This window comes from Tursiops truncatus, chromosome 13 (genome assembly GCF_011762595.2).
Source record: "Tursiops truncatus isolate mTurTru1 chromosome 13, mTurTru1.mat.Y, whole genome shotgun sequence".
In the NCBI taxonomy this organism is placed as follows: domain Eukaryota; kingdom Metazoa; phylum Chordata; class Mammalia; order Artiodactyla; family Delphinidae; genus Tursiops; species Tursiops truncatus.
Window position 1 is genome coordinate 29,746,894 of NC_047046.1, and position 25,393 is coordinate 29,772,286.

General features: G+C 40.0%; 1 protein-coding gene across 11 annotated transcripts in view; it reads right to left on the bottom strand.

Moving 5' to 3' along the window:
- TWSG1 (twisted gastrulation BMP signaling modulator 1) overlaps positions 1–25,185 on the bottom strand; it is a 58,891-nt gene extending 33,706 nt beyond the window's left edge. For 7 of the 11 annotated variants that reach the window (XR_012325309.1, XR_012325308.1, XR_012325307.1 and 4 more), the window contains exons 1-3: positions 25,012–25,184; positions 23,320–23,476; positions 3,631–3,730 (exon numbers count right to left, since the gene is read on the bottom strand). Coding sequence is in view for 3 of the 11 variants with exons in the window: in XM_073790529.1 (XP_073646630.1) it covers positions 3,631–3,730; positions 23,320–23,442 (223 nt within the window). In the remaining 8 variants the exon portion in view is untranslated. Of the gene's footprint in view, positions 1–3,630; positions 3,731–23,319; positions 23,477–25,011 lie in introns of those variants that run through there. The other 4 variants (XR_012325313.1, XM_073790531.1, XM_073790530.1 and 1 more) reach the window with 2 other exon arrangements.
- Between the last annotated feature and the right edge of the window lie 208 nt (positions 25,186–25,393).

The following is a 25,393-nucleotide window of genomic DNA, read 5'->3' on the forward strand; positions in this document are numbered from 1 at the left end:
GCTTTAAATCTTCTGTATAATACAGAAAAAGCCTTTCTGGTGGGAGAGAGCCTGCCCCTCCTGGGGTAGGCAATTCTTGGATCCAGCAAGCTAACCAATGCAGAGCCAGACCTCCTCTCTCTGGCCAGTACATCCCGGGAGGCAATATATTCCTCTGCCTTCACCATCCTGGGGCCATGTACCAGACAACTAGGGACCACCCCTACAGCTTAGAGTCCACCAAAATTATTCAGACTAGCCACTTCTACACTGCTTGCCCTGCCCCACCCTGCCTTTCCTGCAGAAACCCCAAAAGAAGACTGCCAACACTTTCCTCTGCTCCTGTCTTTCCCACTTGACCAAAACCTGGCGCTTCCCCTGGGACCCTGCGTGGCATGCAGTGATCCCTCCCTGAGACCTGGGAGCATGACGAAAGCTGTTTCCTCAGCTTCTCCTGTGTCTCCTCTATGGCTGCACCTGACTGACCATCATATGAAAGAACAGTTATCATTCTACAACCATCCTTAACTCCTGGTTAAAGCTATTGTTTCCTTCAACCCATGTTTTCCTCTTTCTTGGTCTTCTGCCCTATCTTGTTTGATCAATCCCCTATTACATCTTTAAAATGTGCCTCTCACACGTCATATTTTAAAAGTGCAACAGAGGATCGTTTGGTTTGAACTGGATGTTGGATGTGAGGAAAGAGGGGAATTAAGCACCAACCTATGGGTTGGGTAAATGACGGTGGGGTGGATTTAAAAACCATCATCACTAAGGAGGCCTAGGAACAAAAGGCCAGGGTGGATCTTCAATGCACACATTGGAACCGTCGAAAGGGGCAAGTGGGTCTAGTGGTGGAAGTGAGACGTTGATTCAGGTACTGAAGCTATTAATAAATGAGGGGGAAGTGACTGAGGATACAAAGATAACAGGCAAAGGGACGGATAAGAGATGGAAAAATCCAATAAAATGTGTTTTAAAGGAGTTGGAGTTTCTGAAGGAGAGTGGAAGAAGTTCAAAATCCATCAAAATACAGTGTTTCCAAGTCCAGTCAAAATCTGCTGGAGAATTGGTTTAGGGTGATACCGGTGGAGATGAAGAGATGTGCCTCATTGGTGGGAATGCAAATGATAAACCCCTTTGGAAGGAGAATTTGACAACATCTAGCAATATTAAACAGAACTGACTATCTATACGAGGTTATTCATCATACTATTATTTGTAATGGTACAAGACTGGAAGCAACTACATGTCCACCTAGGGATGAATGAGTATATAAAGTGTTACTGCCGACAACAGGGCTTTAGGTAGCTACCAAAAAATGATATTAATGTGGAAGAAATTCCAGAACATTCAATTAAGAAAAAAGAAAAAACAAGATGCATTAATGTTTTATGTAACAAGTGAATGTTTTGTACAACAGATATAAATGTATAAGATGTATATGATGTATATTTATAAGATGAGCCCGGGACAGCCTGTTTGAAACCAACAAAGATGACAGAAGTCATGTCAAAAAGACTCAAGAGCCAAGTTGAAGAGGCTCCTACTAACCAAAGATGGGACAATTTGAGCAAAAAATAATAATAATGACAACAACTGATTAAAACGCCAAATATATATAAAAAAGCCATGGGTGGAACCACTGGGTGGAAGACTGGTGGGGACTCACCATGAAGTCGTCAAACCTTCACCATCTGAACCCACCCACCAATTTTAGCAACACTGAAAGCGGGATGACAAGATATTATTAATGGGGACACAGTACACTGCACCCCACCTCCCAAAACTAAACCTGAGTCCGATCAGCCTTTAGACCTACAGGAGACAGAGAGGACAGGGTAACAAGTTAAATAACCACAGGAAGCAATCACGCAAATCCAGAAAGTGGCATGTTTTCCATCACAACTCACTAGTTCCTACAACAAGTCAATGGAATTTTAAAAGGTGATGAGGGGGGCTTCCCTGGTGGCGCAGTGGTTGAGAGTCCACCTGCCGATGCAGGGGACACGGGTTCGTGCCCTGGTCCAGGAAGATCCCACATGCCGCAGAGCGGCTAGGCCCATAAGCCATGGCCGCTGAGCCAGCATGTCCGGAGCCTGTGCTCCGCAACGAGAGAGGCCACGACAGTGAGAGGCCCACATAACGCAAAAAAAAAAAAAAAAAAAAAGGTGATGAGGGGAGGAGGAACAATAAAAGAAATCTAACAATTAAATATACTAAGTGGACTCTGTTGGATCTTGCTTTGACTAAAACAACTATAAACAACCTTTAGGCAGCTAGGGCAATCTGAGTAGGACCGGGTATTAGATGCTGAGGAAGTATTGTTAATCATGTTAATCATGTGGTACTGACACTGTGTTATGTAAGGAAATTTACTCTTTTTTTGAGATGAATAACTAAAGTAGTTATTGGAGTTGTAGTAAAACTATTTATTTACTTTATAGTCATCCAACCAAAAAAGGCAGGGACAGACACATAGATGACGGGTGGAACAGGTATGGCCTTGATGCTGGGGCGCAGGTACATAGTAGTTCACTGTGCTCTCTATTTTTGTGTACATCTGGAAAAGTAAAAACAAAACAAACACACACATACCCAAAACAAAGCCTGAGGGTAGAGATCTAGATCTAAAAACCGCAGGATTTGAGGAATATGCTGGACAGCAAAGATGAATGAGCTACGGCTGTTACTCTTAAGAGAAAATCAGAAAAGAGAAACAGATTCTCTTTATAGCACAGAGGATCCTATCTCAGTCAAATGAGGAAGGATTCCGAGAAAAGGGGACAGCTGAACTGCAGTTTTAAAGGGTTAAAGAGTTAACTGGTCAGAGAGAGGATGAGCGTTTCTCCCAGCAACAGTCTGTCCACGTAAATTTTCTTTCCAAAACGCAAACGATAGCATTCTATAAACATACTCTTGCACCTTGCTTTTTTTTTTTACGTAATACATCTTAGAGACTGTTCCTCAGAAAGCCCTTAAAACAGCTTTTGGTTTCTCAAGAATCTTTGTAATGAAGTCGTATATAAATGAAGATAGTCTAGTTTTATTATGCTAAGTACCTATTTTTACTTGTGACAATACCACATACTTCTTATAAAAAAATATCAACAGGGGATTTCCCTGGCAGTCCAGTGGTTAAGACTCCACGCTTCCACTGCAGGGGGCACGGGTTCAACCCCTGGTTGGGGACTAAGATCCCACATGTGCAGACAAAAGAAAAACAAACAAACAAACAAACAAACAACTCTGCTCTCTGCCAAGCCCGACTCCCCCCGAAACCACCCCCGCCCTGACCCCTCTCATTAAAAAAAATAAATTAATCTAATTTAATTTGCATGGCTTTTAAAAACATACATATATCAACAGTATAAAAATGAAAAAGTAAAAAAACCCTGTTTGTTCCTCCACTCCTACTTCCCAAGAATAAGAGCTTTTAATTTCCTCCCAGACCTTTTCTATAAAAATACATATATATGTAAATACTATTAAAGACAAGCAAATGCAATAATATATTGTTCTATACACCTACAGTATCTTATAAAAAACCTAGTCTAGGCACAAAAAATACATTTATATTATTTAAAGTCTGTTAAAGTAAAGGATTCTGTGATGTGAAATATTAAGAAACTTTACTGTATGTCAACTTACCAACACAGTCACAGCACTCATCCCAAAGCGTCCCAAGACACAGCATACACTCCTTACAGCAGGAACAATTTCCTTCTCCAGGTCGGCACTGGCAGAGCTCCTAGAAATGAGACAGATGTTCAAATTTTAAATTCCAAATAACTATATTTAAAATTGTTAATTTTCTGCAGCATAAAAACTCCATAATATTTACGTTTATAGTAATTTACTCTTGGCACAATTTTTTTATTCAACATCATTAACTATTTGTAGGAACATAAATATCTACAAGGTAGATAGATTTACATTTAAGTACTACTAGATCTAAGTAGATTTAGATTTTCTTTTGGACACATTCAGAAAACACATTTTGGATCCTTTTATCTTATTTTGAAACAAAATGAAAACATTTTACTTTATAACCCATAACTTTACCCCCCATACTACCTCAACAAATAATTCAGCATAAGAACAAAACTTACTTTCCAGCTATTAGATTCACTGTCCAAATTAATCTAAATGCATGGCCAGCCGACCTGTAGTGGGAGTTGTGGTTTCTCAATATGTAAAGTGTGAATAAAAGCATGTTTTAAAAACTATTTTCATTGATCTACAATATATTGAAACAGTGTGCTTGGCGTGGCAGTCTGTTTACAAAGAAGGCAGTGATTCTTCCCCTCCCCATGTCACCCTCTTTGCAGCTCCTCTGATCAAGAGACAGGGTCTATTTCCAGACCCCTTGAATGGAAGGGATCATGAAACTTGCTCTGACCAACAGAATCTGGTGGAAGTGGTTTAGTGTCAGTTCTGAGTCTGGGCCTCAAGAGGTCTGGAGTGTTTCCACTTGTTCTCTTAGAACTTTGCCCAGCTGCCATGTGAAGCTAGGGAGAGGGCCACATGGATAAGTCCGTCCATCTTGAAGCCATCCCAGTTCGGCCAGCCTCCAACCAACTCAGCAGCTGACAACAGACACAAGAATGAGTCCAGAAAATCCACCCAGCTGATAGAGGCCAAATTGCTGACCCACAGAAACAAGAGCAAAATAAACAGTTATTGTTTCAAGTCAGGAAGCTTTGGGATGGTTTGTTACTGCACGAAAACTAATTAACATGGCTTGCTTTGTACATGAAGCTTCAAGGTAATTCCTTTAGCCTTCCCTCTGCCCCTCCCCTGGCCACCAGAGAGTCACTGCTAAACAAACCCAACCTAAAGGGAAATTCCGTGGCCACACGGCTCAGTTGGCTTTCCCTGGTTGATGAGATATTATATATTTTTTTAAAAAGTTAAACATGCACATAATATTTATCCCTATTAAATTCATCTTATTATGTTTCTAGACGACTGGAGATAATCAATCATTCTAATATGACATAATTTTTTGCAAACTGATATTTTTCCAGTTTTAGTGAGAAATAATTGACATACATCACTGTCTAAGGTGTACAGCATGATGGTTTGATTTACGTTTATTGTGAAATGATTACAATAGGTTTAGTTAACATCCATCATCTCATATAGATAAAATAAAAAGAAAAGAAAAAATATTTCTCCTTGTGATGAGAACTCTTAGAATCTACTCTCTTAACAACGTTCCTATACATCATATAGCAGTAGTAACTGTAGTCATCATGTGGTACATTACAGCCCTAGTACTTATCTTATAACTGCAAGTTTGTACCTGCTGACCGCCTTCCTCCAATTCCCCCTCCCCATGACCCCATTTCTGGTAACCACAAGTATGATTTCCTTTTCCATGAGTTTGTTGGGGATTTTTTGCTCTTATTTCACTTAGCATAGTTCCTTCAAGGTCCATCCATGTTGTTGCAAATGGTAGGATTTCCTCATTTTTTATGGCTGAAGAGTATTCCATTATATACATACACCACAACTTCTTTATCCATTTATCCACCAGTGGAAACTTAGGTTGTTTCCATATTTTTGCTATTGTAAGTAATGCTGCTATGATCATGGGGGTGCAGATACCTTTTGGAGCTAGGTTTTTGCTTCCTTTGAATATATCCCCAGAAGTAGAATTGCCAGATCATGTGATGGTTCTATTTTTGATTTTTTGAGGAACCTCCAAAATGTCTTCCACCAATTTACATTCCCATCAACAGTGCACAAGGGTTCCCTTCTGTCTACACCCCTACCCACACTTGCTATCTCTTATCTTTTTAATGATGGCCATCATGGCCATTCCAACAGGTGTGATGTGATAGCACACTGTAGTTTTGACTTGCACTTTCCTGATGATTAACGATATTGAGCATCTTTTCATGTACCTGTTAGCCATTCATATATCTTCTTTGAAAAAATGTCTATTTAGGTCCTTTGCCCATTTTTAAATTGGATTCTATTTTTTTTTTGCTATTGAGTTGTATGAGTTCTTTATATATTTTGGATATTAACCCCTTATCAGATATAGCAACACTGACATTTAATTCCTTTTCTCAAAAAGTCCCCTAGCTATTACACAATTACACAGCACTTTCAAGAATCAACACTTGCTGGGAATTCCCTGGTGGTCCAGTGGTTAAGACGCCACAATCCACTGCAGGGGGCCCAGGTTTGATCACTGGTCAGGGAACTAAAATCCCGCAAGCTGTGTGGCATGGCCAAAAAAAAAAAAAAAACACACTTGTGCTATGCTCTAATTCATTAGTTTGATGTCAGTATACAGCTGTGACCTAATATATGTAAATTATAATATTTTAGTACATGGAATTCTATACTCGGGCCACATGCATGTAATGCACACCTTGAGTAACCTTGCTAGGCCTGATGGAAAGAGAGGGACTAAAAGGGCACGGCCTTCCTGAGAAGTACAGGTGCTTCATCATAAAACTGGTGATGCCTGATTCACACCAACTCAAACTTACTTGGAAATTTAGAAAAACAGAGCTGCCAAAGCTGTATGTTGTGACTTGTTGCTCCATAAAAACCTGTCTGTCGTCTTTGGAGTGAGAGAACATTTTCTTAGTACACATTTTTTTTTTTTTTTTTGGCAGTATGCAGGCCTCTCACTGTTGTGGCCTCTTCCGTTGCGGAGCACAGGCTCTGGACGTGCAGGCTCAGCGGCCATGGCTCACAGGCCCAGCCGCTCCGCGGCATGTGGGATCTTTCCGGACCGGGGCACGAACCCGTGTCCCCTGCATCGGCAGGCGGACTCTCAACCACTGCGCCACCAGGGAAGCCCTGTTCTTAAGTTTTAAAAAGGTTGCAACTCAGTCACAAGAAATAAAGTTTTTTTAAAATTTTAATTTACATTATCCATAGAAAATATTCCTTTACTATCTTGTGTAAATTTACATTATCTACATAGCTCAGGAGAAACATATTAGGAAAGTAACAAACTTATTCAAATTCAAGTCTCTCCTTTTTCCTATCACAGCTTTCAAATGGTAGCCTGTTAAATGAATTACTGTATATTATGCTAAATAATTTTAAAATGAATGTCGATTTAATGGACATTAGAGAAATCTGAGTCTTTAAAGCATTCATTCTACCTTTAGTGTCAGGTTTTTGTGAGGTGTTTTAAACTGGAATGAAAGGGTGGACGATAACATCAGATGACTGCTAACTAATGGAAGGTTAAAACTCAGACTATTAAAAGGTACTTGAACTTGCCTTATCTACCCCTTAAGATTAAATGTATTTCACACCCTCTTAATAGATGCCTATCCTGTACTTTTACATGTCAGTGTGACAGAACAATGCACTGAAGTAACATGCTTAATGACTTTTAATTTACTGATAGAATACAAAGTGAGAAGCTCTAGGAAGCCGAGACATGGGAGAAATGACCGAAACACAGGCTTTATTACTATACCATTAAACAGACAAAAATCCAGGTTAAGACTTCATTGGTAAAAATTACTGCTAAAACTGGTTGAATGCTAACTAATATTTTCTTTCCATCTTACTACAAAATAGAATGAAAAATCTGTCTTAATAAAGTCAATTTGATTTCATAAATTATGAGATTTCAGAGAGTAAATAAGCTTCAAAATGTACCAAACAGGGCTTCCCTGGTGGCGCAGTGGTTGAGAGTCCGCCTGCCGATGAGGGGGACAGGGGTTCGTGCCCCGGTGCGGGAGGATCCCACGTGCTGCGGAGCGGCTGGGTCCGTGAGCCATGGCCGCTGGGTCTGCGCGTCCGGAGCCTGTGCTCCACGGCGGGAGAGGCCACAGCAGTGAGAGGCCCGCGTACCGCAAAAAAAAAAAAAAAAAAAAAAAAATGTACCGAACAGTCTGTATTCTTCAAAACTCACGCAAGCATTCTTTCCAGGAGATTGGAAAATAATGAAAACGAGCTCCTCAAACAAACTTTTTAGCCAGTATTACACATTTAACTTCTCAATTTCCAGGAGAAAAATAATACACAGGCAAAGTTAACATATGGCATTTTGGATCTCAAAAACCTCACTGCAAATCTAAAGAGAAAAAATTTGTGGAAATGATTTGTTTTGTTTCTATGTTCTCAAGTCAAAAAAGGAAAGGAAACAATGAATTTCTATGTGTAAATAATTATAAATAACAAACGTGTAGCTCATCAAGAAATCTATTATTCTCTATTCACTTTATGTGTACTTCAGAATCACACTATTAAATAAGTTTGGTCATAAACACATTTGGAAATACATTTTAATTTTTTTGACAGCTAGCAAACTATGGTTGGGAAGAATGTTTCTAAATATAAAAAAAAATTTTTAAGGTGCTTTGAAGTCACATACTGGAAATACAAAAGAAAAAAAACACACCAAAACGTAACTATGAAGAATCAAGGATCACAGAAAAACAGAAAAAATTACTCCATTTAAATTAAGTAGAATCTTTTCTTCAGGACACTTAAAAAGAAATCTTTACTTCAGTTGTTTTATTTATGAGAACATAAATGAATCTTCTATAACTAGAAAGGCTTTGCTAAAGAGGCTAGAGTCAAGATAAAAGGAATGCTTTAAATTTTTAAGAGTTTTTTTTTTAAATCATAAAAGACTGAAAAAAATCTACCAGAGTAGAAGGAAAAAGCACCCAAGTTCCTCCCACTTCGGTAAATTCCTATGCGTTTCTAACAAAATAATGATGGCGCACTCTCCTAATTTAAAAAGTATTTCCCTATTGTATCAATAAAAATCTGTCAACATAACGGCTCCATGATGGAACATATTATGTACCAAAGTTCAGAAGCAGGCCTTAAATACTTCATCTCTTTCACAGCTTGTCCATGTTCTCATTCTGTATCACCGCCTTCAGAAACGTCATTATTATATTCCATGTCACTATTACTTCAAAGTCTTCCGTATTAACTAGAAAGAAAGTTGTGCTGAGATGTGGGATCCCTGTGTGGACTGGCTATTTACGTAATTCACTAACCTTCCTATGATTAACCTTGAGCACTGCTCAGTCAGCTGAACGTGGGATCCCAAGCAAACACAGCGTTCACAGAAGAAAGGTGGATCCAGTGTCTCCACTTATTTGCTGCCACAGCCTCCCCCAAAGTTCCTAAGTGGGTTTTATGTAACATTAACAGGCACTGTGCTAAGTGTTTTATATGCATTATCTTGGAGCTCATAAAGCCTTTAGCAAGGTATTATTCACCTTCATTTTCATGTAAGGTGATGAATTTGTACATCATTCAATTAGTAAGTGGCTGAGATTTGACCCCAGTTTTGGATAGCTATTGCTGCTTTTTAAACAATGAGATGAGAAATATAAAGCTTATTTCTTATTAATTTAGCATCTCAATAATTATAGTTATTACTTTCTTAGAGAGAATGAGCCCATAATTAAACTTAGCTAACCCTTCAGGTTGTTTAATCAAAGGCACTATTATATCTTTCACTCTCAGTACCTGAATACAATTACAAGTGCTACTGCCAAAGTTTAATCATTGTTTGTAAAGGTAAAATAAGTATCAATGGCAAGAGTTGCAAAACCAGTGTGTTGGGATTTAATACTTAATTCTTTTTTTTGCTTGGGCCAGTTAATGATCGCATCATCTGCCTCCCTGGTCTGGAAGTCCCAGGGAAAGTATGGGCGCTGCTCCTGGTACAGATGGAAGGCTGGAAGGGATGGGTCAGTGATCCAGCCCAACTGGGCTCCGACGTCAGATCTTCTGCCACAGGGCTGCTCCTGCCACCACTGCTTCCGCCTGTCAGAGCCAGAGTGACGTGGATCGTGAAGTACCACGCTAGATGTTCTTAAAGTGTAATCACACCGTTCAATACATTTATGGTGGAAAAAATTATAATATTATACTAAATAGAAAACAGAAATTTATACATTTGAGCTATCCTAAGTTGACCAGAATGAGTATTTAGAGATAATTTGGCAATTTGCTTTAAAAACTTATATGAAGGGACTTCCCTGGTGGCACAGTGGTTAAGAATCCGCCTGCCAATGCAGGGGACACGGGTTCGAACACTGCTCCAGGAAGACCCCACATGTCGCGGAGCAACTAAGCCCGTGCACCACAACTACTGAGCCTGTGCTCTAGAGACTGCGAGCCACAACTACTGAGCCCGAGTGGCACAACTACTGAAGCCTGTGCGCCTAGAGCCCACGCTCCACAACAAGAAAAGCCACCGCGATGAGAAGCCCGCGCACCGCAACAAAGAGTAGCCCCCGCTTGCTGCAACTAGAGAAAGCCCATGTGCAGCAAAGACCCAACACAGCCAAAAATAAATTTAAAAAAAAGTATTTTACATTTGTATTATTGAAAATCTTGAATATGACAAAGAATTTCAATTTTTTTATGCCAGAAGACAGATTTTATATAATTATTAAATCAACTTTAATGGAAAATCTTGTTCTCTATACATCTAAGGTTCTGGTGAGATCTTAATCCATGCAAAATAAATGGGGGGGGGTAATTATTCATCTAAGACTAAGCCTAGATTTTAAGAGTTAAAATTTATTTTATAAACTTCCAAATTTCCAGGTCAGAGATGGAAACTAATAACTTGAGGGAAATTTTTATTTATATTCTGACGTAAAGTTGCTGATAAATATCTCCATTCTTTAACTGTTGCCAAAATCTGAGAGATTTGTTAGCAATGTTGTTAAAACAGGGAAATATCACCACTGAAAACAACATTATAGTCTAGCAGACAGCAAATGACTTGGATTTACAGAATCTGGATTCAAGTCCTGGCCCGTAAACTGCAGCATGTAACACCAAATCTCAGCTTTTCAGATGCTTTGTGATCCAGCAATCCTACTCCTAGGTATTTAATCAAGAGAAATGAAAACATACATCCACACAAAGACCTATACATGGAAGTAAATAACTTCATTCATAATCACCAAAAACTGGAAACAAGCCACATCCATCAGCTAGTGAATGGATGAAGAAATGGGGTACATCTACACAACAGACTACTACTCAGCAAGACCAAGGAAAGGAGACCCTGAGACACGCAGCCACATGGGTCAATCTCAAAAGCATTATAACTGAAAGAAGTCAGCCAGGCACAAAAGGTTACACAACGTACGATTCTAAGACATTCTGGACAAGGTGAAATTATAGGGACAAAAATCAATCAGTGGTGGAGAAGTACTGAGGCTGGGGAGGAAGCTAGTCTTGACTCCCTAGGTGCACGAAGGGACGTTTAAGGGTGATGAAAATATTCCCTATCTTGATTGTGGTAGTAGTTACATGAGCATACATTTATCAAAAATCATAGAAATGTACACCTAAAAAGAGTGAAATATACTGTATGTGAATTATACCTCAATAAATCTGACCCCAAAAATGCTTTGGGAGATTAGGGAATACCTCATCTCATCTCTGAAGGACCAGTATGGTACACTGTGGTCCATAAATTTATTATTTTAACAAATCTGAACGGAAAAACATAAAGCATTATATAAATGTTAACTGTTATTAAAGAAAGCAGTGCAGAAGATAGTTCAGAAAATATATTTCTCTATTTTACTTTCAAGCTAAAACTAAACTAAACTAACATACTTTTTTTAAAAACAAAGAAACATAAAACAATGCTGGTGAAAAATGCAAAATGTGAAAGCTGTATATATAATATACAACCTTTTTTCTATACTTAGGTGTTAAAAATCACCTAAACATAGAATAAAAACCTAAAAAGGACTATATCAAATATTAAGAGTAGTCTGTGTTTAGAAAACAGGACTATAAATGATTTAGTTTCCTTTTTCTACTTCTATGTATTTTGTGGATTCCTTTGAGAACAAAATATTTTTATAATGGCAAGTAAACATTTTAAATTTAAGTAGTAGGACTTCTGAAGATCCAGTTTAATTTCATACAATTAAAAAAAACACACTCAAAAACACAGATTAATTTTCTTAAATATTAAATCAAACAAACTATAAGTGTTTATAATATCTTGACCTAAAACCCCCAGGAATGTAAGAACAAAGGTAATTATGAAAATGAACACCGTATAAGCATCGGTAACCGACAAGACTGTACCTGTGCTGATACTATTTTCACAACCCTTACATAGGTCAAATGGGTATTTAAAAACCAATATATAAACAACACACCCTCGAACAATTAGCCTTTATTCAAAACAATAAACATAATTATAATTACGTTACAACAAATCTGTTTTGACAAATTAATACTCTTTAAGGAGGCCATCAGACAGACTTTCAAACTCGGAACAGAAGTATCTAAACCAAATCTTATCACCATGTTCTTTATAAATTCAAACGTTTGCCTTGAAAATAATTTAAACAAGTGAAATACAGAAAACAGAATTTATCCTTTTGGCTAAATAAATCTCAGCATACAAGTTCATGTACATACATGATCTACCAAAATATATCAAACGACACCCATTTCTTATATAAATCTTGTAACAAAATTTAATCCTACTTACTACAAAAGTACCCCAAAGCATTTCTTTAAAATCATCCAGGTGAGGTGAAATAGGGGCAGGTACAGATGAGACTGGACCAGCCATATGCTGACCACTGGTGAAGCTAAGTGACGGGTAAATAGGGACTTTACTATTCTCCCTATTAAAATTGTATTTGAAAACTTCCAAGTGTCCCAATGAAATCCTCATCTTTGGTCTTCTTTTTTTTGGGGGGAAGGGCATGGCACATGACTTGTGGGATCTTAGTTCCCCAACCAGGGATCGAACCAGTGCCCCCTGCAGTGGAAGCACAGAGTCTTCACCACTGGACTGCTAGGGAAGTCCCCCTCATCTCTGGCTTTTTAAAATAAATTTATTTATTTATTTGTTTTTATTTTTGGCTGTGTTGGGTCTTCGTTGCTGCGCGCGGGCTTTCTCTAGTTGTGGTGAGCGGGGACTACTCTTCCTTGTGTTGCACGGGCTTCTCATTGTGGTGACTTCTCTTGTTGAGGAGCACGGGCTCGCAGGGTCTAGAGCACAGGCTCAGTAGTTGCGGTGCACAGGCTTAGTTGCTCTGTGGCATGTGGGATCTTCCCGGACTAGGGCTCAAACCCGTGTCCCCTGCAATGGCAGGCGGATTTTTAACCACTGCACCACCAGGGAAGCCCTCATCTTTGTTTTCTTTCTTTTTTTTTTTCCTGTTAACTTTATTTATTTATTTTTGGCTGCGCTGGGTTTTGTTGCTGCGCGGGCTTTCTCTAGTTGCGGTGTGCGGGCTTCTCAATGCGGTGCCTTCTCTTGTTGCAGAGCACAGGCTCTAGGCATGCAGGCTTCAGTAGTTGTGGCATGCAGGCTCAGTAGTTGTGGCTCGTGGGCTCTAGAGCGCAGGCTCAGTAGTTGTGGCCTATTGGCTTAGTTGCTCTGCGGCATGTGGGATCTTCCCAGACCAGGGCTTGAGACCATGTCCCCTGCCTTGGCAGGTGGATTCTTAACCACTGTACCACCAGGGACGTCCCCTTCATCTTTGTTTTAATGTAATAATTCAACAGGTGAAACAGCCAGTGAAAATAAATTTTAGTCTCCACTTATAAACTTTATCAGCTATTCTGACTGCTAACGTTTGAAGGGAAACAAAACTTACTCCTCCCTTAAATTACATCAGGTCTAACTCATTACTTTTTTTTTTTTAAGGTTTATTTATTTACTTATTTCGGCTACACCAGGTCTTAGCTGCAGCACGCAGGATCTTTGTTGCAGCATGTGGGCTCTTAGTTGCAGCATGCAGCCTTCTTAGTTGCAGCATGAATGCCGAATACAGTTCCCTGACCAGGGATCAAACCCCAGCCCCCTGCATTGGGAGCGTGGAGTCTTACCCACTGGACCACCAGGGATGTCCCTAACTCATTACTTTGGCATATTAATTTCAGAGATTTTCATGAGGTATTAACTGAAGCAAAACAGGACAAAAATAAGTTAGAGTCACAACTTTTAAGAGCAGGGAAGCAGAAAAAAGAGAGGATACACTATAGGAAAATAAGGTAGTGTTTATAAAAGGAAAGAGGGAACATTGTATACTATATGCCAAAATATTACTAGTAGAGTAACAAATCAAGATAACTGTATGGGCTTCCCTGGTGGCCCAGTGGTTGAGAGTCCGCCTGCCAATGCAGGGGACACGGGTTCGTGCCCCGGTCTGGGAAGATCCCTCATGCTGCGGAGCAGCTGGGCCCGTGAGCCATGGCCGCTGAGCCTGCGCGTCCGGAAGCCTGTGCTCTGCAATGGGAGAGGCCACAACAGCAAGAGGCCCACGTACCACAAAAAAAAAAAAAAAAGATAACTGTAGCAAAAAAACTAATATGGAATTTAATTAGCACTCATTAAGGAAAAAGGAAGAGAAAGTTAATTTTTTAGTTTGCTGTGATTAAGAAATTCCTGATGTTACCTGAACTATTTATATTTTTAACTTAAAACAAAATACATTAAAAAAACTAGAATTATTAATGAGAAACTACTTTGAAATCCCAACTTATTTCAGATAATCTAAGATTTCTTTAGTAGTTAAATCAATTTTTAGAATAGAAAAAAAGCAGACTGTTGATTTAGTATATAAAAGCGCTAAATAAATATTCAGAAAACCAGTAAAGTGCTAAAAGAATGCATCAGTGATCTCTGAACCTAAGTTTGAATATCTTCATGAAATATAAAGTTTACATCATCCTAAATATGACCATAAATATTAGCTAAAAGTACTCACGAATCAGTAAGGAGTTTTTCAGTTTTTGTTTTTTAGTAATTTTTTTAAATTTATTTATTTTTGGCTGCATTGGGTCTTCATTGCTGCGCGCGGGCTTTCTCTAGTTGTGGTGAGTGGGGGCTACTCTTCGTTGCAGTGCACGGGCTTCTCATTGTGGTGGCTTCTCTTGTTGCGTGCAGAGCATGGGCCCTAGGTGTGCGGGCTTCAGTAGTTGTGGCACACGGGGCTCAGTAGTTGTGGCTCGTGGGCTCTAGAGTACAGGCTCAGTAGTTGTGGCGCACGGGCTTAGCTGCTCCGCAGAATGTGGGATCTTCCTGGACCAGGGCTTGAACCCATGTCCCCTGCATTGGCAGGTGGATTCTTAACCACTGTGCCACCAGGGAAGCCCTGGTTTTTCAGTTCTTAATACAAAATGGGTCTTGAGATTTCTGGTGTAGAAGCATAATATTGATTCAAATTTTAAATGCTCTTTTCACAAAAGCAGAAGAAAAAACAAGTAAAGATCTTATTAAAAGCAAAATCCTGTTTTACCATTTTTCCCCTGAAAGAAGACAGCTCAACCACTCATTATATGAGCAAAGGAACACACCAAGATGACAATATTACTTTCCTGATGTTAAAATTACATTTCCTTCCTGTCAGAAGCACAAAATAAATATTTACGTAGGGACCACCCTTCTGCGTAGCAACTTGTAGGAGAGGCAGGAATGACTGTGCTGGTAAAAAACATTTACACAAGCCTGAGCTTCCAGGGAAAATGTTTTATATTTAGTTACTTCATGAGTTGTGGAGGGCTCAACATAAACAAATGTTCTAACTTATCCTCACAGTACAGCATTTCAACACTACAGATGTTGTTCAAACCAAATAACTAAAAGAAAAGCTAAACTCCCTCTTAGGAGGGAAGTTTCTTTACACTTCTATAGCATGGACTTTCTTAAAGTTCTTATCTCTCACCTTCATTTCTGTGCATGTTTTTCTCTAAGTTTAAGGAGAAAAGCTATCATTGCCATCTAAAATGTCAACGTGCCTTGTACTTTGTTGAATGTGAAAGTGGAATTTTAATAACTTAGTAGTGTGATGGCAAACAAAGCCCCAGCAATTCTTCACCTTTTCAGGGCAATCAACCACTTTGAGAACCTCCTGAAAGCTATGGACTTTTCTCCTAGAAAACAGTACATTTGCAAATTTGAATATAATTCTGGGGATCCCCTTTAAGAGAAGCACTAAAGAGGCCTAAGGACACCAGCTTACAGTTCTTGGCACATGAAACGCCAATAGCCAATCTATTCCTCAACTGAAGAGAACAGGAATAAAAGAGGGCACTAAAGTTCAAGTTTCTATCAGACCACAGAGGCAACCCCCAACACTAGGGCACAAAGACAAGAACCAAGCATCTACCAACCAACCACCACCCAGACCACAGCAAGAACACCAGCCATTCAAAACAAACCAACCAAAAACTTCTCTGCAGGAAAATGATCAGCCTCAGAGCAGAAAACACACTCCAGCATCGAGGGCTTCCCTGTCCCTCAGGCGATACCCTCCAGTCTGTGTATGTCAGCCCTCCCCACAAACACAGTCTCCCAATCAGGCTTTTTTTTTTTTGCAGTACGCGGGCCTCTCACTGTTGTGGCCTCTCCCATTGCGGAGCACAGGCTCTGGACACGCAAGCTCAGCAGCCATGGCTCACGGGCCCAGCCGCTCCGCGGCATGTGGGATCTTCCCGGACCGGGGCACGAACCCGTGTCCCCTGCATTGGCAGGCGGATTCTCAACCACTGCGTCACCAGGGAGGCCCCCAATCAAGCTTTTATGCTTCATTCCTAACTATAATGGACAACTAAGGAACACTATACATTTGAGGAAAGCCTCCTGCATGAAAGAGATATAAATTGAAAGAAAAAAATAATCTTGGAAGAAAGAGAAATCCACATAACAGAATGGGGAGGTGAGGGGTGGAGACACACCTCCATCTCCATCAATAAAACTTCCAGTAAGTATTCTCAGGATATCTGAGAAAACAGTGCATTCAAATACAAGGAAAAGTGTTAAAAGAAAAATTAACAAGCAGAAAATAAGTAAAATTTTAAAGTTATTGCTAAAATTTAAAAATTCAATAGAAAGGGTTCAAAGGTAAAGTCAAGGAACTCTCCCAAAAAGCAGAATAAGGTGAAAACAGATTTAAGATTTACGACACTACATACAAGCAACGAACAACCTGAAAATGAAATTAAGAAAACAGTTCCATTTACAACAACATCAAAAAGAATAAAATACCTATGAATAAACCTAACAAAAGAAGTATAAGACCTGTACGCTGAAAACTACAAAATACTGTTGAAAGAAAAATTTAAACAAAAGGAAAGACACTCCTTGCTCATGAATCAGAAGACTTAATACTGTTAACATGGCAATAATTCCCAAATTGATCTACAGAGTCAACGTAAACCCAATCAAAATCATAGCTGCCAATACCAAAGGCACAATCCATGAAAGGAAAAAATGGGTAATTTGGACTTTTAAAATTTAAAACTTCTGCTCTGCAAAAGACACTGTCAAGAGATTAAGAAGACAAGCCAGGGGACTTGCTGGGAGGTCCAGTGGTTAAGACTTCGCCTTCCAGTGCAGGGGGTGTGAAGTTTGATCCCTGGTTGGGGAGCTAAGATCCCACGTGCCTTGCAGCCAAAAAAACATTAACATAAAAATACAGAAGCAATACTGTAACAAATTCAATAAAGACTTTAAAAATGGTCCACATCAAAAAAAAATCTTAAGAAAAAGAAAACAAGAAGACAAGCCACAGACAGGGAGAAAATATTTGCAAGAGACACATCCGATAAAGGACTGTTAATCCAAAAGATACAAAGAACTCTTAAAACTCAACAGGAAGAAAATGAACAACTCAATTTAAAAATGGGCAAAAGACATAAAGACACCTCACCAAAGAGGATATACAGATGGCAAATAAAGCATATAAAGAAAGCTCAACATGTCATTAGGAAATTGCAAATTAAAACAACGAGATACCAATATACACCAATTAGAACAGCTAATATTCAAAACACTGACAGCAGCAAATGCTGGTGCGGATGTGGAGCAACAGGAACTCTCACTCACTGCTGGTGGGAATGCAAAACCGTATAGCCACTTTAGAAGACAGTCTGGCAGTTTCTTACAAAAGTAAACATACTCTCAGCATATGATCCAGCTATTGTGCTCCTTGGTATTTACTCAAATGAGTTGAAATTTTATGTCCACACAAAAACCTGCACATGGATGTTTGTAGCAGCTTTATTCTTAATTGCAAAACTTGGAAGTAATCAAGATGTCCCTCAATGAGTGAACAGAAAACAAACTGTGATACACCCATAAAATGGAATATAAATAAATAAGCTATCAAGCCACAGAAAAACATGCAGGAACCATAAATGCATACTGCTAAATGAAAGAAGCCAGCCTGGAAGGGCTACATACTGTATAACTCCAACTGTATAACATATTGAAACAGCAGAATTATATAGACAGTAAAATGCGGTGGGGGATGCAGAGGCCATGTGGAAGCACAGGGGATTTTTAGGGCAACAAAACAATTCTGTGTCACACTGTAATGGCAGATATATGACATTATACATTTGTCAAATCCATAGAACTGTCGAACACAAAGCATGAACCCTAATGTAATGTAATGTGGACCTTAGTTAATAATAGTATGTCAATATTGGTCCATCAATTGTAACAAATGTACAAACTAATGCAAGATGTTAATAGTAGGGGAAACAGTGGGTATGTGTAGGGGAAAGGAGTATATGGGATCCTTCTGCACTTTCTGCTCAATTTTGCTGTAAACCAAAAACTACTCCAATTAATAAAGTCAAATATATTTATATATAAAAATCCTAGCTGGCTTTATTACAGAAATCAACAAGCTGACCCTAAAATTTATATGGTAATGCAAGGGCCCAAAGTATTAAAAACAAATCTTGAAAAACAACAAAATTAGAAAATTCATACTTTGTGATTGTTAAAACATACCACAAAGCTACAGTAATCAAGACAGTGTGGTACTGGCAAAAAGATAGATATATAAATCAATGGAATACAACTGAGAGTCCAAAAATAAACTCTTACATTTATGGTCAAATAATTCTCAACAAGAGTGTCAAGATAATTCAACAGAGAAAAAAATAATATTTTCAACAAATGATGCTGAGACAACTAGATATCCATACACAAAAGAATAAATTTGGACCCCTACCTAACACCATATACAAAAATCAACTCAAAATAAATTGCAGACCTAAATATAAGAGCTAAAACTACAAAATTCTTAGAAGAAAATAGACAAGTATATTTATAACCCTGAGTTAGGCAATGGTTTCTTAGTTACAACACCAAATGCAAAAGCAACAATAAATAAATAAAAAAGACTGCATGAAAATTTAAAACTTTTGTGTTGCAAATAATACCATCAAGAAAGTGAAAAGACAACCCACAAAATGGGAGAAATTATTTGCAAGTCATATATCTGATAATGGACTTGTACCCAGAATATATAAATAACTCTTATAACCTAACAATAAAAGGACAATAAGCCAATTAAAAAATGGGCATTGGTTCTGAATAGACACTTCTCCAAGGAAGATATATGAATGCCAATAAGCACATGAAAAGATGCTCAATATCATTAGTCGTTAGAGAAATGCAAATCAAAACCACTTCACACCCACTAAGATGCCTATAACAAGTGCTGGTGAGGATGCAGAAAAATTGGAACCTGCATACACAGTGGTGGAAATGTATACAGCCACTTTGGAAAATACTTTAGTGGTTCCTCAAAATGTTAAACATAGAAAATATGACCCAGCAACTCTACTCCTAGGTATATACCCAAAAGAAATGAAAACAGATACCCACATAAAAACTTATACACAAATATCCACAGCTCCATTACTTGCATAGCCAAAAGGTGGAAACAATCTAAACATTCATCAACTGATGAATGGATAAATTAAATGTGGCATATCCATACAGTACAATATTATTTGACCATAAAACAACAAAGTACTGATACATACTGTAATATAGATGAATTGTGAAAGCATTATGCTCAATAAAAGAAGACAGGCATAAAAGACAACATATTGTATGATTCCATTCATATTAAATGTCCAGAATAGGCATATAGAGATACTCTGATTAAAAAAATATATATTTAACACATAATAATAGTTGGTTGCTTTCTCTAGAAATATGTAGAATTAGAAGGAAACTCTGAGATCACCCAGCCGGTCAAGTCACAGTGAAGATGTGACAGATTGTATTTTCCAAACATGGCCACGTCATTCACCCCATCCACTAAGCTCTCCTTAGTGTTACACTCATGCTCCTCCATCAGAGGCGGGGCCTGTGTACCCTCCTCTTAAATCCCGGAGGCGGGGCCTATGTACCCTCCTCTTAAATCCCGGTGGGCCTACCACCATGATGGAAGTAACAACATAACCTCAATGGTGTGGCCATAAAAGGCAATACAGCTTCCCCTGCTGTGTTTCGTGAGACACATGGTCTTGGAAGCCCTGAGCCAACATATAAGGAATCTGGCTAGTCTTAAGCCAGCATGCTGGAGAAGTCATACAAAGAGACTACTGACAGGGAGGGAGGAAAGGAGGGGAGACAGAAAGGGGGCCAGGGGGGTGAGAGAGAGAGAGAACGAAGAATCTTCCTAGCCCAGCTTTGTGATATCCAATACAGCAGTCACTAGCCACATGCAGCTGTTTAAATTTAAATTAATTAAAATGATTAAATTTAAAAATCTGCTTTTCAGCCACACTAGTCATATTTCAAGTGCTTAACAACCACGTGACTAGTTTCTACTGTACCTGACAGGGCTGATGTAGACCATTTCTATCATCATAGAAAGTTCTAGTGGACAGCGCTGCCTCAGGTAATTTCAGCTGCCAGCCTTCAGGCCGCCCCAGCTAATAATGCTGTGTGGTGCAGATGAACTATCCTACCAAGCAGCACACAGGATGCAAATTCATCCTGCTCAAAATAAATGTTGTTGTTGCTTCCAGCCACTGACCTTTGGGGTGGTTTGTCACACAGCCACAGTGAGGGAATGCAAGGAGAGTAAAGGGCAGGATGTGAAATAATCAGCGGAGTCCATAAAACCAGGTAAATGGTAGAACCAATCACATTTCACTGCAATGTCCAGTAAGTGCTTAGCACAATGTCATAAGTGCTTAGGAATAAATGAACAAGAAAACCCTCAATACTCAAGGCCTCTATCATTTTAACCCCAAGCACCCTGCCACTATGCACCAGAAGCACTGTCTCTACTACCAGAAAAAGATTTGATGATTCCTAGTTTTGAAGGAACAGGAATCAGAAATGTTTGCATCAGTGAATTAGTGGTTTAAAAAAAAAAAAAAAAGAGTCCTACCTTCTTTCCAATGAGTTTACTAAAATCACCATTTAACAAGCAGGTGAAGCTTCACCTGACTTTCCAGTTTTTACACGTAATTTTTACTCTACTTTTTGAAGCATTTTGTAAGTATTACAGAATTTTAAACTGAAAAGCAAAACAAACAAAAACTTTTGAGAGTTTTTATCAATAGCAACCAAACGCTTTCTTCTTTAAATACTGCCTTACCAAGCAAGGTCTTTCAAATAAAATCCAATTTTTTATTATTTGAATAATGGAAATTACAGACTTGGAGAGTCAAAAAATAATTTGAGATTTAAGTAAATTTCTACCTAAACATGAATATAGCAATTGTTATGAGACTTTATTTCCAATAATGAATAATGAAGATACATTGAAACAACGTGGGAAGTGGCACAGATTCACCTCTGACCACAGCACAAAGCTGGACTTCATGAGAAAACTACCAAATTTTCAGCCAGCACAAGCCTAAGCAGACGTGCCATATCAAAACTTCCATGTAGGGACTTCCCTGGTGGCGCAGTGGTTAGGAATCCGCCTGCCAGTGCAGGGGACATGGGTTTGAGCCCTGGTCCGGGAAGACCCCACAGGCCGCGGAGCAACTAAGCCCGTGCGCCACAACTACTGAGCCCGCGCGCCTAGAGCCCGAGCTCCGCAACAAGAGAGGCCACCACGAGGAGCCTGCGCACCGCAACGAAGACTAGCCCCCGTCTGCCACAACTAGAGAAAGACTGCAGGCAGCAATGAAGACCCAATGCAGCCAAAAAAAAATTAAATTAAAAAAAACTTCCAGGTATAAAACTACGTGATATTAAAGAATTATTGTTAATTTTTAAAGTGCTAATAGCTATGTTTTCAAGAGTTCTTATCTTCAGCGATAGACAATACATTTATGATAAAATAATATCAGGGGTCTGACTGACACTAAACAGAGCTATAGGGTGAACAGTGCAGGGGAACAGAGATGAAGCAAGGGTAGCCCCGAGTGAATGATGGCTGTAACTGCTGATTATTACTGCTGTTCATTATACTCTTCCCTCTTCTATTTATGCTTAAAAACATCCATAGTGAAAACCCTAACCCTAACCAACCAACCTCTCTAGTTAAATGTTTTGGTTAAAATGCAAAGTGAGGGTACAGAGTATGAGATGGTGACCACCACACTCACATAAAGGCCAGGCTTCCCAAAATTTTAACTATTAATGAGGACCAAAATGTCACAAATCAGCACATAATGCCTCTCATCTATAAAAATCATTACCACTTCTAGTACCTACAAATGCTCTCATGTCAGGATCACAGCTAAGAGGTAGCTGAGTCGTACTTTATACAGAATTCTAATATGTGTGGTTACTGAATTTCTTAGCCAACAGCTGGAAGAGAGGCTAATAAATACAGACCCAAGACTGCTGACGGTCTAACAGGATGAGAAAAGGGAGAACAGCTGTGTAAGACATGAAGTTCACCACTAATTAATGCAACTTTAAGAACAGTAATAACCAGTATGTGTATGGAAAGGCCACAGGCTTCAGGTTCAAACACAGGCCACCTTCCACAGCCACTTAATAGCTCTGTGAACTAAGCCATTACTTAACCTCACTTTTCTCTTCAGAAAGGCCTGCCTTGATGGCTGAGAGAGAGATCACTGTCAATCATCTTGGAAGCACATTCTCCAACATCTGCAACCTTGAGAAACCCTGACCCTGAATACCCCAGCTCAGCTGCTCCTAGGTTCCCAACCCTCAGCAACTGCATAAATAATAAATGTTTACTGCATTAAGTTGCTGTTTGGGGTAACTTGTTACTTAGAACAGACAATTAGTGTATTATATTTAGGGAACAGTTTGTCTATGATTTGACTAGCTAAATTTTTTTTCTAAATATAGTGAGTCTTTTTGCTATGTAAACTAGATTATACAAGGGAACCCTTTAATTCATCTGAATAGGCTACTCATCACCTTGTAACAGCACGTTTACAAAGCTGGATATCATTTTCCGTACTGAACTCCTTGAGTCTGACATTGCTTGTATGCAAGAGAAGTATGGGGGCAAAACCCCAGACCAGTGTCATGGTTCATTACCTCAGACCTTACACTCTCTATCTGTATATATGTGCTCTGTGTCTGCTCTACAGTATATTTTAATAGTAAAAAAGTACTCTTAGTCCTACCTGAATGAGGCATTTGCTCACATCACTAGCACAGAGTGCTTTGTTACAACTCAGTGACATGGGGACCCATGTCAGGAACACCAGGATGGCTACAGTAAGCATAACAACAGAGCGTGACTTCATGTTTCTTCAAAGACAATCACCAACTCCCAGGAAGCTAAACAAACAAACAAAAAGAAAAAAAAAACAACAAAAACTTTAATTCAAAGGCAAATGCTAGGGTAAAAACAAATACAAAAATGAAAATCAAATAAATAAACCAAGGCTCATTGTGTTAAAAGACTTTTGAGTGACTGTTTAAAGATTATTCTCAGTGAAAGATTACTTAAACACTCAAAAAAAAGCTACAATATACAGTAATATCTTGTTAGCCATCTTCAGAGATATAGAATTCTGAAATTCCTCAGAGTACCCAGAAATGGTGACTGTGAAAATTAAAGTGCATATGTGTGTGTGTGTGTGTGTGTGTGTGTGTGTATACATACCATCAGTAACCTGAAAGTATCAATATATGAAGCAAATAAGTAGTTTCAATGCTGCACTGCTTTGCAAAACAAAAAAACCTATTAATATTGTATTATAATTTAAAAAACATTTATCAATATTTTAATTCTTAGAATTAAGACAAATTTTAAAAATGCAAATTATTCTAGTGTCTACTTGTTACTATCTCATTTTGTCTCTTAACATAATTAGCCAAAATGAAGCAGCTCAGCGGAAGGAGTGGACAGTTGCTCCTTAAATAATTTAGCGAATAACAAAGGGAATAGTAAATTATTAACTGCATTAAGAACTCTAACTTACCAAAATGTGAAGATATTCTTTTAATTCTCTACCTTAGGTACCAGTGATTCTTCAAAGATATTGAAGAAAATATTACAGTCCAAAAAGAAAAAGGAAAGAAAGACCAGCACAAATTCTGACAGTGGCTGAACAACCAACAGTCATTAAACTTTTAAAAATGAGAAGATAAAACTTCTTGGGGTTTAAAACACACACCCCAAACAGAATCAATTAAATAAACGACTAGTGATGTAAGACGGATAAAAGGTGCGTTTATGGGCCTTTATGATTGCTGTAAACCTGTATTCTAAGTGTTAGCAAGAACAATAAAGCAAAGGCAAGAAGAAGGTGAAGAGTACCGGGCTCTGTGCCCGTGTGGCTCGGTTCTGTAGGAGAAAGCCCCAGGGGCCAAGGCCGGGGGTACCCTCCTGGGACCGTCAGGACCCACCGCCCGCTTTACTGAACCTCACGCCCAAGTCCGGTGACTCCGGAGCCACCGGCACGTATTCGTGGAGGCCAAAGAAGGCATCGGAAAACGGATTCTTCCAGAGCTAGTTTTCTCCCCACAGCAACTGAAAATGGGATATTTTCCCCCACCTCATGGCCGTCTGCGTCCCGCTCCCCGAACCTCCCCAGAACAGGCGTCCAGGTGAACGAGGCACGCAGAGGCAGGTAACCGAGCTCCTACTAGGGGAGCGGCTCCCTCCTGGGCCTTGGGAACAAAGCGCAGCAGCCGAGCGGGAGGCGCTGACAGCGGCCCCGGCCGCCGACGGAGGAGCCACGCCCCACGCCCGCCCCGCCTCGTAGCCGCGGAGGCCGCCCAGGCCGCGCGGGCCCGGTCCTCCCGCTCCTCCCGCCCGGTCGCGGCCTCCAGTCCCAGAGCGGCACGAGCCACCCCCGCCCGCTCACCGTGCGCCGCGGCGCCGCGAAGCAGCCTGGCTCTCGTTCCCCGCGGGTCGGCCGAGCGGGCGCGCCACTCTATGAAGGGAGGCAGGCCGCGCCTCCACTCAGTCCTCCGCGCAGCGCCCGCGAGCCTCGGCCGTAACACAGGGAGAGACCAGCCCGTCGCCGTCTCGCCCCCGCCCCCCGCTTCCCTCCGCCCCCCTCGGCTCCCGCCGCCGCCGCCAGCTCCCGCCAGGAGGCGTCTCTCACTCCCCCCGGCGCTCCTGTCCGCTCGCGACCCGGCCCCGCCCAGGCCACGCTCCCCGCGGGCCCAGCGCGCCCAGGGTCCCACCCCCTACCCGGCCCCGCCCCGACCGCGACCGCGGCCGCGCCCACCCGACCCACGCGC